The sequence below is a fragment of the Sodiomyces alkalinus genome, assembly GCF_003711515.1.
Source record: "Sodiomyces alkalinus F11 unplaced genomic scaffold SODALscaffold_4, whole genome shotgun sequence".
NCBI lineage: Eukaryota > Fungi > Ascomycota > Sordariomycetes > Glomerellales > Plectosphaerellaceae > Sodiomyces > Sodiomyces alkalinus.
In genome coordinates this window covers 476,165-487,949 of record NW_021167082.1, presented here as the reverse complement: position 1 = coordinate 487,949, position 11,785 = coordinate 476,165, and the positions used below count along the sequence as shown (strand labels likewise).

Below are 11,785 nucleotides of genomic sequence, written 5' to 3'. Positions count from 1 at the left end.
TCTTCCCCAAACCGACGGTTCCAAGTTTATCGAGTCATGGAGCGCCCGAGCTGTGCCCCCCTTTTTTTTTCCTGTCTATCAAAACGCTCTCAAGCTTTCCGTCCTCCAAACTTGGTCAAGTATTCTTCGTGCGCTTTCTTCTGTCTCTGCCACTCTTTTTGTAGCTTCTTGGCTTGGCTCTTCGGCAACTCGCTGCCATCCTTGAGTTTGGTGGGCAAACCCTCCGCATCCCACTCGGCATACTTGTCGTCCGACTTGAACATCTCCGTCGGGGACACCTTGGCCTTCTCCCACTTCTCCCTCTCGGCCTGTTCGCGTGCCCGCTTAGCCTCCTCCTTCGCCCGTGCCTTCTCCGCCTCTTTCGCTAGCTTCTCGTTGCGCATGGCGATCAGTTCGCTCGCCGGCACGAACTTGATGAGCGCCGCTTTGCCCTCGGGCCTGTCGTCGAGGTAGATGCCGAGGTTCGTCAGATCCTCGTCACGGATGCGGTCCGTCAGCGACAGAACCGCCTTCTTCACGTCCGGCGATGCAGACGACACTGCCCTCCGCAGCTCGTCGCGCAGCTTGGAGACTGCTCTTGCGTACGGCAGCGCCAGTTCCTCCACGTCACGGACGCCGCGTTCTACTGCCGCCGCGAATTCCGCGTCGGGGTCTTGCTCGTTGACGAGCGCCGAGAGCGAATCTGAAGCCAGGTCCAACGCCTTGACATCGGCCACCACGGTCTGGTAAGCACTGGCGTGGGATGGCAAGGAGGCGGCCTCCTTGAGGTCGACGCTGGCGTCTTGAGGCTTGGAAGCCCAGCCCAGGCCATCGTAAGGTACCTGCGCATTCTCATCGAGACCGAAGATGCCCACCATTTTCGTAATCCACCGAGCAACGGCTTCCAGCGCAGGAAGACTGGCCTCGGATGTCAGGTAGTTGTTTGCCGTACCCACGAGCTCCTGGATAATGCGCATCGCCTGGGGAGTGTCGAAGGAATTCGAAAGCGCCGTATGCATTTCGCTCTGTGCCTTCTCGAGGTCCGCAGCCAGCCCCTCTTTGGGACCCTCTCCGGCGACTGACAGTGACCTCACACCGTTTTCCAGAGACTCGGAGTCCCGGAGGAGCGCCTTGACGTTGGAAAAGAAATTCTATCGCGCTTTGTTGTTAGCAGCCTGAACAAATGGGAACCCATTATTGCCGAGTGGGTTGGTATATAGGGGGCCCGCTTACCGTGAGCGTGCTTTCCCAGCTGGCGCCTTGGGCCCTCATATCCGGCGAAATTTCCACGCCGTCATTCCACTTGCCCAGCAAGAAGACCACCCGCATGCTCCTCGATGTATACGTGGTAGCGAGGGCGTCCTGGATGGTCTGGAAATTCTTGAGAGACTTGGACATCTTGGATCCGGATATCGACAGGTGACCCATGTGCAGGAAGTGCCTGACCCAAGAGTGCTCCCCCTTGCCCGGTTCGCAAAAGTAGGCTTCGCTTTGCGCCAGCTCATTATCGTGATGAGGGAACGCCAAGTCAATGCCTCCGGAGTGGATGTCCATCTGCGCGCCCAGAATGTCCGACGCCATGACCGAGCACTCAATGTGCCATCCCGGTCGGCCGTCGCCCCAAGGGCTCGGCCAATACGGCTCTCCCTTCTTGGACTTCTTCCACAGCGCAAAGTCGCCCTCGTTCTTCTTCTCGCCTAGGTTCTTGGACAACGCACCCTCCCCGTCCTCTTGCAGGGCCTTGTCGTTCCTGTTCCCCGGACGTAGTCGCGCGTACGTATTCCCGGCCTTCTCGAACGCCGAGATGTCAAAGTAGACAGACCCGTCCGACTCGTACGCGAAGCCCTTGTCGACGATGCGCTCGACGAATTGGGCGATTTGGGGGACGTACTCGGTGACGCGCGTGATCACGTCGGGACGGAGGACGTTCAGGGCGTCCATGTCCTCGAAGAAGAGGCGCTCCATGCTTTGCGTGAGGTCCGTGAAGATGGTCTGGTCGCTCGTGTCGATCGTCTCCTTGTACAGCGAGTCGAGATAGGGCAGCAGCACTTCGTCGGCCCCCGGGAAGATTTTGTTGTCTTGAATGGCAAATGCCGCCGAGTCCATGTTGCTGATGTGCATCCTGGCCTTGGCCTCGTCGTCCCCGGGCTTGCCCTCCCCGGACAGGGTTCCGCCTGCCAACACTGATCCGTAGCACTTGTCCCGCCGTGCAAAGTAGTTCTTCTCGTCGAGCTCCTCCTGGCCGTCGGCCGCGACTAGCAGGGGGAGACTTTTCTCGGCATAGGCACGGAACGCTGCGAGGGCGAGTTTGTTGAGTTCTTCTTCTGTATACGTCTTCTTCTTCTCGAGGTCGAGGAGTCGTTGTCTCCTGGCTTTGATGATGATCTGGACATGTGCCGATTAGGTTGGTGTCTCCCGACCATGTGCCGGGTAAGAGGTAGGAGATAAAAGGTAGGAGGAAGGAGAACATACCTTGTCATCGACGTCGGTGATGTTCATGACAAACTTGAGATCCGCACCAAAGTAGTGCATGAGAATGCGCCGAATAATGTCTGTCGACACATAGTTGCGGGCGTGACCGAGATGGCTCTTATCGTAGACTGTGGGCCCGCAGGCGTACCAGGTAATTTTCCCTTTCTCGACGGGTTCGAAAGGCACGGGCTGGCCGGGCGACAAAGAATTGTGCACCTTCAGCGACTCCATCGTCGAGATCGAGGCGAAGGTGCGAGTGAAGCGAAAGAGCGTAGACTGAGTGGAGAGGGAAAGCCTGATAGTTCTGATACGGAAGAGGCGATTCATCCAGTCTCCGGGACGACCACAGAAAAGGGTAAAGCGGGCCTCGGTGGAGGGAGGGGAGGTAAGAGGTAATGGGTAACAGGGAGGGGATGAGGTGCGGAAGGAAGAGAAGGGGTTAGGTCGGGTTGAGTCACACTAAAGGGAGGTCGTCGAGGTGGTGGAGGTGGTGCCGTGCTCGAGGGGTGATCAAGAGCATTACCTTATTTAGGTACTAATTACTTGTACAATGTACTCGGTCGAGGAGGCAAGAAGTAACGGCGCGTGTTCCCCGCAGGGAGGAAATTCCCTAATCTGACAACGTCGTCAGCCGCGTCTTGTTTCATTGGCCTATAACAGAGCAGCGCCACAGTTACCCCGCGATTCAATGCACTAGCCACATGCCAGGCCAACAGCTACCTCTTCAGCCTTGCGCATTTTACTTTGCAGTTCTACGACTTTTTTGCAGAAGTCGCTCTTCCCCGAACATCAACATCCACACCACGTAGCGTATAGAGGAACGTTATTGCACGCCAATTGCTTCTGGAATCGCTTTATATACGCATAGAGCACCTCGGTATCGTTTTTCCTTCTCGCTACGAATTACACACATACTTCACACAATGGGGACGGCTAAGACGTCAGCTTTCCTCGACCCGGGCCACCTGACGTCTCACGATTCTCTGGCGATCGTTCAGCTGTCGCGCGATAATCTCGTGCCTCTGATACTACACGAATCGGAATCCGCCGTCGATGGCTACGCAGAAGGAGCCGTTCTAAACACCCGCTATGGGTCGTTCCCGCACTCGACCATGGTCGGCGTTCCTTGGGGCTCCCAGATCCGTGCCTCGAAGGTGGATACGGGTTCCCGTGGGAGGAAACGTAAGAGGAAGGAGGACGACGATGATAGCAAAGTCTCGACACCTGCCGCTGCCGCTGCCGCTGCCGACGACCAGGACTCGACCTCCAACCCCGCCCCGGCGAAGAAGGCCGTCGTGGCCGCCAGCGGCTTCGTCCACATCCTACCGCCGACCCCCGAGCTCTGGACCCGCAGCCTGCCGCACCGAACCCAGGTCGTCTATACTCCCGACTACAGCTACATTTTGCAACGGATCCGAGCGAGACCCGGCAGCCGGCTGATCGAAGCAGGTGCGGGAAGCGGTAGCTTCACCCATGCTTCTGTTCGCGCCGTGTACAACGGCTATCCCGAAACCGACGACGATCGCCGAGGGAAGGTGTATTCCTACGAGTTCAACGAGGCCCGTTATCTGCAGATGAAGGAGGAAATCAAGGCCCATCGCCTGGAGGGGCTGGTTCAGCTCACCCATCGCGACGCTTACAGCGGTGGATTCCTAGTCGACGGGAAGAGCCCCGAGGCCGACGCCGTGTTCCTCGATCTTCCCGCTCCCTGGGAAGCTCTGCCGCATCTTTCGCGCTCGAGACCCACAGGCAAAGATTTCGAAGACAAGTTCAAGGACATGGAAGGAGAATGGGTATCACCCTTGAACCCCAAGACGGCGGCCTACATCTGCACCTTTTCTCCCTGCATCGAGCAGGTCCAGCGCACCATCCGCGCCATGAGACAGCTAGGGTGGGTGGAGATCGACATGATCGAGGTCTCCCAGAAATTCCTCAGCGTCGTGCGCGACGGCCTCACCCTGAACAGCCAACCGGGCAAAAAGGCGCCCCCCGAACCCACCAACGTCGAAGAGGCCGTGGGGAGGCAGCGCGAGATTGAAAAGCGTTCACGCGAATACAACGCGCTGCAGACCCCCGGGAAATCGGGCTCGGCGACAGCCGCCGACTCGCCGGCCCAGGGAAACCCGATGGACCTTGACACCGCGAACGACGAGGACGGTACGGCAGTCGACGAGACAACCACAGGCGGCAGTGGCGATGTCGATCCCGATGCCGAAGGCGACGACGATGATGCCGAGAAGCAGGGGAGGCACGCTAGGAAGCCGTGGAAGCAAGGCCGCCTGGTACACCGGTCCGAGTCGGAGATCAAAACACACACCTCGTACCTCGTCTTCGCCACGCTGCCGCGCGAGTGGACTGAAGCCGACGAGGAGGCCGCGCTGGCGAGATGGCCCTGCGGAATGGAGAGGGCCGTCGTGGGCGACCTGGACAAGGAGACCAGGAAGCGCGAGAAGCGGGAGATGCTGGCTAGCAAGAAACACAGGAAGAAGGAGAAGCAGGATCGGAGGGATAGACGGCACGATGCTCTGGTCGTCGCTGATACCCCTACTACTTCGGACGTCGCGTCGGCTACTTGAGTGTGCTGGGGAGATGGATCATACACGGAATAATGGATAAGCGAAGGCGACCGTCTCGCCCGCATTATTATTACTGTATTCATGCATGCATGCCCCGATGCAGTCAATCTACCTTGTGTCGTTGCCCTTCCCAAGTTACCGCGCCATACCGACGAGCAATTCGGATGCTCTCGTATCTACCTAGCGGAGGACACCTTGGGGAGACATCATCAAGAGGGGCGCGAAGTTTACAACATCAGCAACCGAGGGCATCACCATCCTCCTTTGCTCGTCAGGAATCGCAACGGGTCCTTAAAACTCTTGATTGGATCATGTATTTCCTAACGAACCGTCCGAGCAGAATGGTATTATCGACAAAGACGAGAGACGCGCCATGGTATATAAAATACGCAAAAGAAACAAAGCCATCGCCAGTGTAGTGCAGAAAAAAAATCGCTAGATGTGCATGAACTCAAGATGCAAGAAATTCGGATTTCGTCAGCGGTACTCCCCCCACTCATCATCACCCCAGCCCCCGCCCGAGTAGTCCGCCGCCGGCCGCTTCGCCCATTTGTTAATGCTGGGGTCGCTCATAGGGACAGCCTGCTCCCTCGACGGCGGCCTATTCTCCATGGAAGCTCGCGCCGACGACTCCGCGCTCTGGGCAGGTCTCTGCCTCGACGAGAAGAGCGGGGGAACCATAACCTCCTCGTCCATGGGCGACCTGAGATTTTGTGGAGCGGCAGCCGTCGAAGCCGTGCCGGGAGGAGCAGCGGGGGTTGCAGTAGAGGCGGCGGCAGAGGCCGACGGAGCGGCAGCGGGACCACCTGCTCTGTGAACAATAGTGACGAGCTGCGGTCGCAGAACGGGCCGGGCGCGGGCTTCGGAAAGTTCCACAGTCATGACCGAGGCGGCGTACGTAGATGCTGTCGATGCTTGACGGTTCAGCTCTGTTGTGTGAGGCGCGGCTGGGGGCTCGGCTTCTGGCAAACCGGCTTGTTTCCCATTAGGCTTGTCTGGGTTGAAACCTGGTCCGGCCGAGGACGAAGAGCGGAGAGGGAGGGAAGAGGTTTCGGTTACGGAATATGTCGGTCCCTGCGTCGGCCCCTGTGTTGGTGCTGCTAGCTGTGGCATCGGGGTCTCCGCAGCAATGGTCCGAGGTACTCCGGGATGCACAGTCTGGGGAGGGACTCCTTGAGCCTGCACGCCAGCAGGAATCTGGGGTTGAGGTGACAGCCTCCACTGCTGCTGGCTTGCTGGTGCAGGAAACGGTACGGGATACGGATGTTGCGGATGCTGTGCGTACTGCAGGTGTTGTAGGTACTGGGGATGCTGGGGATGCTGGGGATGCTGGGGATGCTGGGGATGTTGAGGTTGCTGGGGATGTTGCGGGTACTGAGACCACCCCGATGGTGCAGGCTGATGTTGCTGCGGCTGCGGCTGCTGCTGCTGCTGCACTGGCGTCGGAGATTGCTTCTGCAAAACGCCCGTCTTACTAGAAGACTTCTTAAGCTTGGAGAACCAACCGCCTTTCTCCTTCTTCTCTTTCTCTGCGCCGGGACCTTCCTGCGCAATCGATTGGAATTTCTGCTGCGGATGCGTGGGAGCCCGGACCGGAGCCTGGACCGGCACCCCTCCCCCAAGCATGTGTCCAGGCGGCGCCATGCCAGCTGGAGCGCCGGGTCCCCCTTGAGAGGAATACTGGTGCTGCCGCATGTCTGAAGATACGGTCGTGGCGCGACCAAGCTGTCCAGGCCGAGGCGGATTGAGAGACGATTGCGGCTGCACACCGGGTGGTCCGGAATGTGGAGATTGCCGAGGTGTATAATCGCCTTCCGGGTCTTCCTGGATGGGGTGAAGGAGATGCCCCGCTGCTGCGGGCGGTGCGGAAATACTAGCTCGGCGGGCTTGTTCCGTGGGTGGTGTCGCGACGGGTCGTTGCGGCGGTCCAGGCATTCCACCCGATGTCTCATTCTGTTGACCGGCGTCTTGCCTCGCGGCCTGACCTCCTGCCTGACCTCCTGCCTGACCATGAGCCCCATTAGACTCCTCGGCAGGCTGCTCAGAGTCCTGCTGGGCAGAAGGAACAATATGTTGTTTGGCTTGATCTATCAAATGTTCGGTAGGCATAGAATATCGACGGGGAGTGGGGTCTCGGACAGAAGCGTTCAGGTTGGGGAAGGTTGGCGGCGATTCAAGCGGGGACGGTGTCCGCAGAGGCTGGCTGGAGGATTTACTACTAACCGGCCCGAGAGAGGAAACGTCGCTGGCTGCGAAGGATACCTGTCTCGACAGCTCTGGGTTAGGCAGTGATGCAACAGAAGACGCGCTCTGAGCCGTGTCAGACCGAGACCGCTGGGACTGCACGGGTCTCGGGTGTTGATCTCGAGTATGCGAGGTCATCGAGGTATGTGGCGAGCTCACCACCCCTGGCGTTTGGGTGGTGGCAGGACGTTGAGGAGGTTCTGTCTGAACTCTTTGAACACCCGGCCGGGATCCCAGGGCCGGCTGGGCCGAATGCGACGCGGTGTACGGTTGCCCGCTCGAAGGGAAGTCGGTTTGCGCCCTCGTAAGGGGTTGTCCTGGGTGGCCGGGGTGCTGGGGCTCCTTTCTCTGCAGTTGGCGAGAGGCATCGTGGTATAGCCGTGGCGGCGCAACAAACTTGGTCTGCTGGTGAGGGGCCTGTTGGTGGGGATGACGATGGTTTACCTGTTGAGCAGAATCGGGCATGCGACCTCGGGCTGGTTTGAGCACCGAAGGAACATGGGTTAACGGGCTCTGGCTGGCATTGTCGTGGCTCTCCTGATCGGAGTCAGTCCCGGGCAGCAGTCGATTCGATTCCTCGGCTTGCTGTATTTGGGGAGCATGGCCCGGTGCGGATGATGGAGGACCGCTGGATTTCTTTCGGGGTAGCTGAGGCGGTTGAAGTGCGGCTGGAATGCTGTGACGGTCAAGGTTCGGCGGCGCGCTCGAAGATATCATCAACGATGCCTCCCGTACGAGGGAGTTACGATGCGTCTTGGAGGGATGAGCAGGGGCCCTGCCAGTGGCGGCGCCGGGAGTAGCACCGGGCACAAAAGGCTGGTATGCGCCGGCTTGCGGGCGCGCATTAGTGGGCGTGTTCGTATTGGCGGCCTTGGTGGCGGTCTTCGAAGGCGACTCGCTCCGAGATCGCTCCTCCTGCCTATCCTCTGGCGGCTGGGTCGCAGCACGCTGGGGTTCATATGGAGGTGGTTCGAATTTGGCTTGCGACGGCAGTTGCGGTGTGTTCCTATTTGACGATGGCCTAGATTGGGTGCCAAAGGTGGCTTTGTAAAGGACGTCGCCAGACATGCTGGTCTGCTGCAGGTCGTCGTTGCCTGGCTTGAAATCCCTTCGATCCACGGGGGTGGTCTGCTCGGGGAGCTCAGCAATACCGACTTCCAGTGTTTCTATGGGTGCCAAAAAGTAGTTGTCACCTATCTCGACAGGTTCGGGGTGTGTCTCGCTACGGGATAAGGGTGTCTGGTCGGTCGGCATTTCAGCCACGGTTCCGACTGGATTCCAGCATGGCTCGGCAGGAAGCTCGTGGGGAAGCTCGTGGGGAAGCTCGTGGGGAAGTTCGCGCGAATCGAGGAGGGGAGCGATGGCGGAGGGAGTCTCAGCCTCAGCCTCAGCCTCAGCCTCAGCCTCAGTCCCCGCCTCGGACGAATCCGGCGCCACCTGGGCTGCTCTGACGATCTCGCTGTTCACGACGGAAGGCGTCGTGGCTTCGCTGTGGATAGGGGACACTTTGGACTTATCGCCAGTATCCTTCCGGTCCTCGGCCCTCGTCTGAACATCTGCTCGACTCTCGCCCGCCTTCTCTTCCTCTGTTGGGTTTTGATCCTTGTCTTTCTCCGCTCGCTGCCCGAATGGTGGACGATCCTCTTCCTCGCCCATAGGACTAACGTCCTGGTAGGCGCCAGGGCCAAGAAACATGAAGCTCTCGGGCTGATAGTAAAACCCACCCCCATCGTCTTGGTCGTCGTCTGCGCCGAGATGTTCTATATCGCCCATGGGACCAGCGGTCGCCCGCATGACGGGTTTGGCGCCGGGCCTTTGCTCATTTCCGCCGGGAGGGATCTTCCTCTTGATCTGTTGTTGGCTCACTAGCTTCTCCTCCGGGGCAAGGTCGGCGGGGCCATCGGAGGCGACAAAGTCAGGAAACTCGTCCCCGTCGGCAGGGAAATGGAATTGGACGTGGCCGTTGGCCTTATAGCGGTAGAACCATCGGCTACCGTCATAGTCGAACTCCCAGCCTTCGGGGAGGGCCGTCATGGTTTGAGAGGGGGGGGGGGCTGGGGAGTCGGTAGTGGGGAAGGCGCTGTGTTGATATAGAGAGGGAGTGTGTGCAAGAGCAGCAAGATACCAGATGCGACGGTGTAGCCGGATCTCTATTATGCGAGGCTGGATTCGGAAGATGGTTTCCTGCAGCCTCGTGATGGTGAGTTGTCGAAGAGTTGGGCCCTTACACACAGAAGGCTAGTCCTCGCACTGAACAGGCATATTTTATTAGCATGGAGATTTGGCGACGCAGCAAAGGAAGGTCAGGTGTCGAGCGTTCGCCGTATTCTGGCCGATGGGAAGACGAGCAAGTGAAATGCGAAAAGGAGATCAATAAAAAGAACGAACATACAGCCATCACACGTAGGGCGTCCCGGTGGCCGGTGCGATGTTGCGGTGTCGGGGCTTGGTTGCGATGGCACATAGAACTGCAAGTGCAGACTATAGAAGGCGGTCAAGCCTGTCAAGCCGAATAACCCTGGACTCCACACTTTCTCCCCCCTGGAGATGCGGATCACTCCGTGGGGACCTGAGACTGGGTGCCAAGTATGCCTCGCCGTTCAGCGTGGAGTGAGTGAGGCCTTGCGATATTAGCGACGAAAAACAAAAGGCTCAAAGAACTCTTGCGGCCGAAGTGAGGAGTGAGGACAGCCTGACATCGGCTGGAAGAGGTTAGGCCCAGTCTCTTCCGGGTCATGGTGATCAATTTCGAATTGCAAAGGAGGCGGGGGAAGGATCGAAATGAAGCTCAGACTAGTGTACAGTGAACAGGGGACACGCCTTCGGGGCCTTTTGGGGATCCGTGAGAGCTTCGTGAGGCTGAGCCGCTGTGACCTAGTTGGTCGACTCTCCCGTTAGCGCAGAACGACTTCACTAAGAATAGCTACAGATACCTTACAGAAGAACGCCCAACGTCCCGTGCCCTAATGTACCTACGTTGTACCTTAGGTACCCAATAGACTGCAGCGGGACGTTCTTGCGCCACGCCACTCTAGCCCAACAGCAACGGGAACGGTGCTCGAGACGCAGTACATGCCAGAGCCACCCGCTGCTTAGCAGCCTATTCTAGGTATTAGTCCAGTTGAAATCACGGTGGTTGGTCGTACGTTCTGATCAAGACGCACAAAGGGGAATTTGATGTGCGGATACATAGGTAGGTACCTTACCTACTGTGCGGGGCATCTGGATTCGAGTCCAGGGGTCTCGCCAGGATGAGAATGAGGTACAACTTGATCCCTCCGTACGCTCATACGAATGTATTGAAGTGCTTACCTAAGCAGATTTGTGACAAGTTGGCTGGAGATCCCGGTCGTCCCGACTTCGCTAACCTCCGAGTCTTCATGCCTCCCTTCATAACACATCGTTCGACCGACTTTGCCAATATCAATACATTGGAAAGACTCCCACTTTTCAGCTTCGTCACCGAACAATGGCGTGACAAATCACCAAATCGAGTCTAAAAGAACCCCAATTCTTGCAACAACATGTTCTCACGCCGCGCCCTTGCCAATGCGCGCCCCCTTCTCCGCGACCGTCTCCGCCCCCCTCGCTCATCACCACAAGCCCAAACCACCACCCGGAGCTCCTCCACCGAGGCGAAGAACAAGCGCGTAACCCGAATCCTCAACCGCCTTCCACCCCGCCTGCAAAAATACACCACCGCCCTCCGCAGCGCCCCCGTCTCCCACATAGTCGCCTTCCTCGTCCTCCACGAAATCACCGCCGTCGTGCCCCTCCTCGCCCTCTTCGCCCTCTTCCACTATACCGCGATTGCCCCCCTCGACTACGTCACCGACCACTGGGCCTCTCACGTCCGCGACGGCGCCGCCAAGGCGGAGCGGTACTTTACCCGTAAGGGCTGGTTCGGCTTCGGACGCGACGACAGGCACAAGGACCACCACGACGACGACGACGACGCAGGACCGACGGTAGGGGGACAGGCGACGGGAGGAATACACAACGGTGGCGCGGCTGCTTCTGCTTCTGCTTCCACTGCTACATTGTCGGGCGCCTGGGCTGCTGGAACCCACGCGGGCGAGACGCACGTCGCCAGCAAGCGGTGGGCGAAAGATGGACAGGCCGAGGCGGCGAGAGAGACACGCGACGTGCTGGAGCAGTGGCGCCGCGATGATGCCCGGTACAAGGTCGTTGTTGAAGTCGCGCTCGCCTGGGCTATCACCAAGGCGCTGCTGCCCGCACGTGTCCTCGTCAGCGTTTGGGGGACGCCTTGGTTCGCTGCCGTGATGCTGCGGGCGCGGAATGCGCTCCGAAAACGAAAACGGTAGAGCAGGAGTTGCACAGGGTATTACCGATATTGTCATGCCACGATTATACGCGCTGCTTCTGGATGCCAAAAGAACAAATCTTGTCTTATTCCTCGATTGCCTACGACTCGACAGCTCTTGGCGACGAGGAACGCGGATGGTCTATTCTATCCTATCCTAAATCCCCGGCCAATCTATCCGGGTCGGAGT

At 58.7% G+C, this 11,785-nt stretch overlaps 4 protein-coding genes across 4 annotated transcripts; 2 read left to right on the top strand and 2 right to left on the bottom strand.

The window, feature by feature from the left end:
• Positions 1–89: 89 nt before the first annotated feature.
• On the bottom strand, positions 90–2,682 carry SODALDRAFT_339512 (cysteinyl-tRNA synthetase; the record flags this gene model as incomplete). The annotated part of the gene is made up of 3 exons (XM_028612865.1): positions 90–1,130; positions 1,213–2,364; positions 2,452–2,682. The coding sequence occupies 3 exons, from the start codon at positions 2,680–2,682 to the stop codon at positions 90–92; spliced, it is 2,424 nt and encodes an 807-aa protein (XP_028466820.1).
• Positions 2,683–3,234: 552 nt separating this feature from the next.
• SODALDRAFT_332453 (GCD14 protein) lies at positions 3,235–5,519 on the top strand. Its single transcript, XM_028611711.1, has one exon. The coding sequence runs from the start codon at positions 3,375–3,377 to the stop codon at positions 5,025–5,027; it is 1,653 nt and encodes a 550-aa protein (XP_028466819.1). The 5' UTR covers positions 3,235–3,374; the 3' UTR covers positions 5,028–5,519.
• Positions 5,266–9,494, bottom strand: SODALDRAFT_150654 (hypothetical protein). The gene has a single exon (XM_028606855.1). It carries the CDS (start codon positions 9,303–9,305, stop codon positions 5,505–5,507), a length of 3,801 nt encoding a protein of 1,266 aa, XP_028466818.1. The 5' UTR covers positions 9,306–9,494; the 3' UTR covers positions 5,266–5,504.
• Positions 9,495–10,795: 1,301 nt separating this feature from the next.
• SODALDRAFT_350272 (hypothetical protein) lies at positions 10,796–11,596 on the top strand (the record flags this gene model as incomplete). The annotated part of the gene is made up of 1 exon (XM_028613468.1): positions 10,796–11,596. The coding sequence occupies one exon, from the start codon at positions 10,796–10,798 to the stop codon at positions 11,594–11,596; it is 801 nt and encodes a 266-aa protein (XP_028466817.1).
• Between the last annotated feature and the right edge of the window lie 189 nt (positions 11,597–11,785).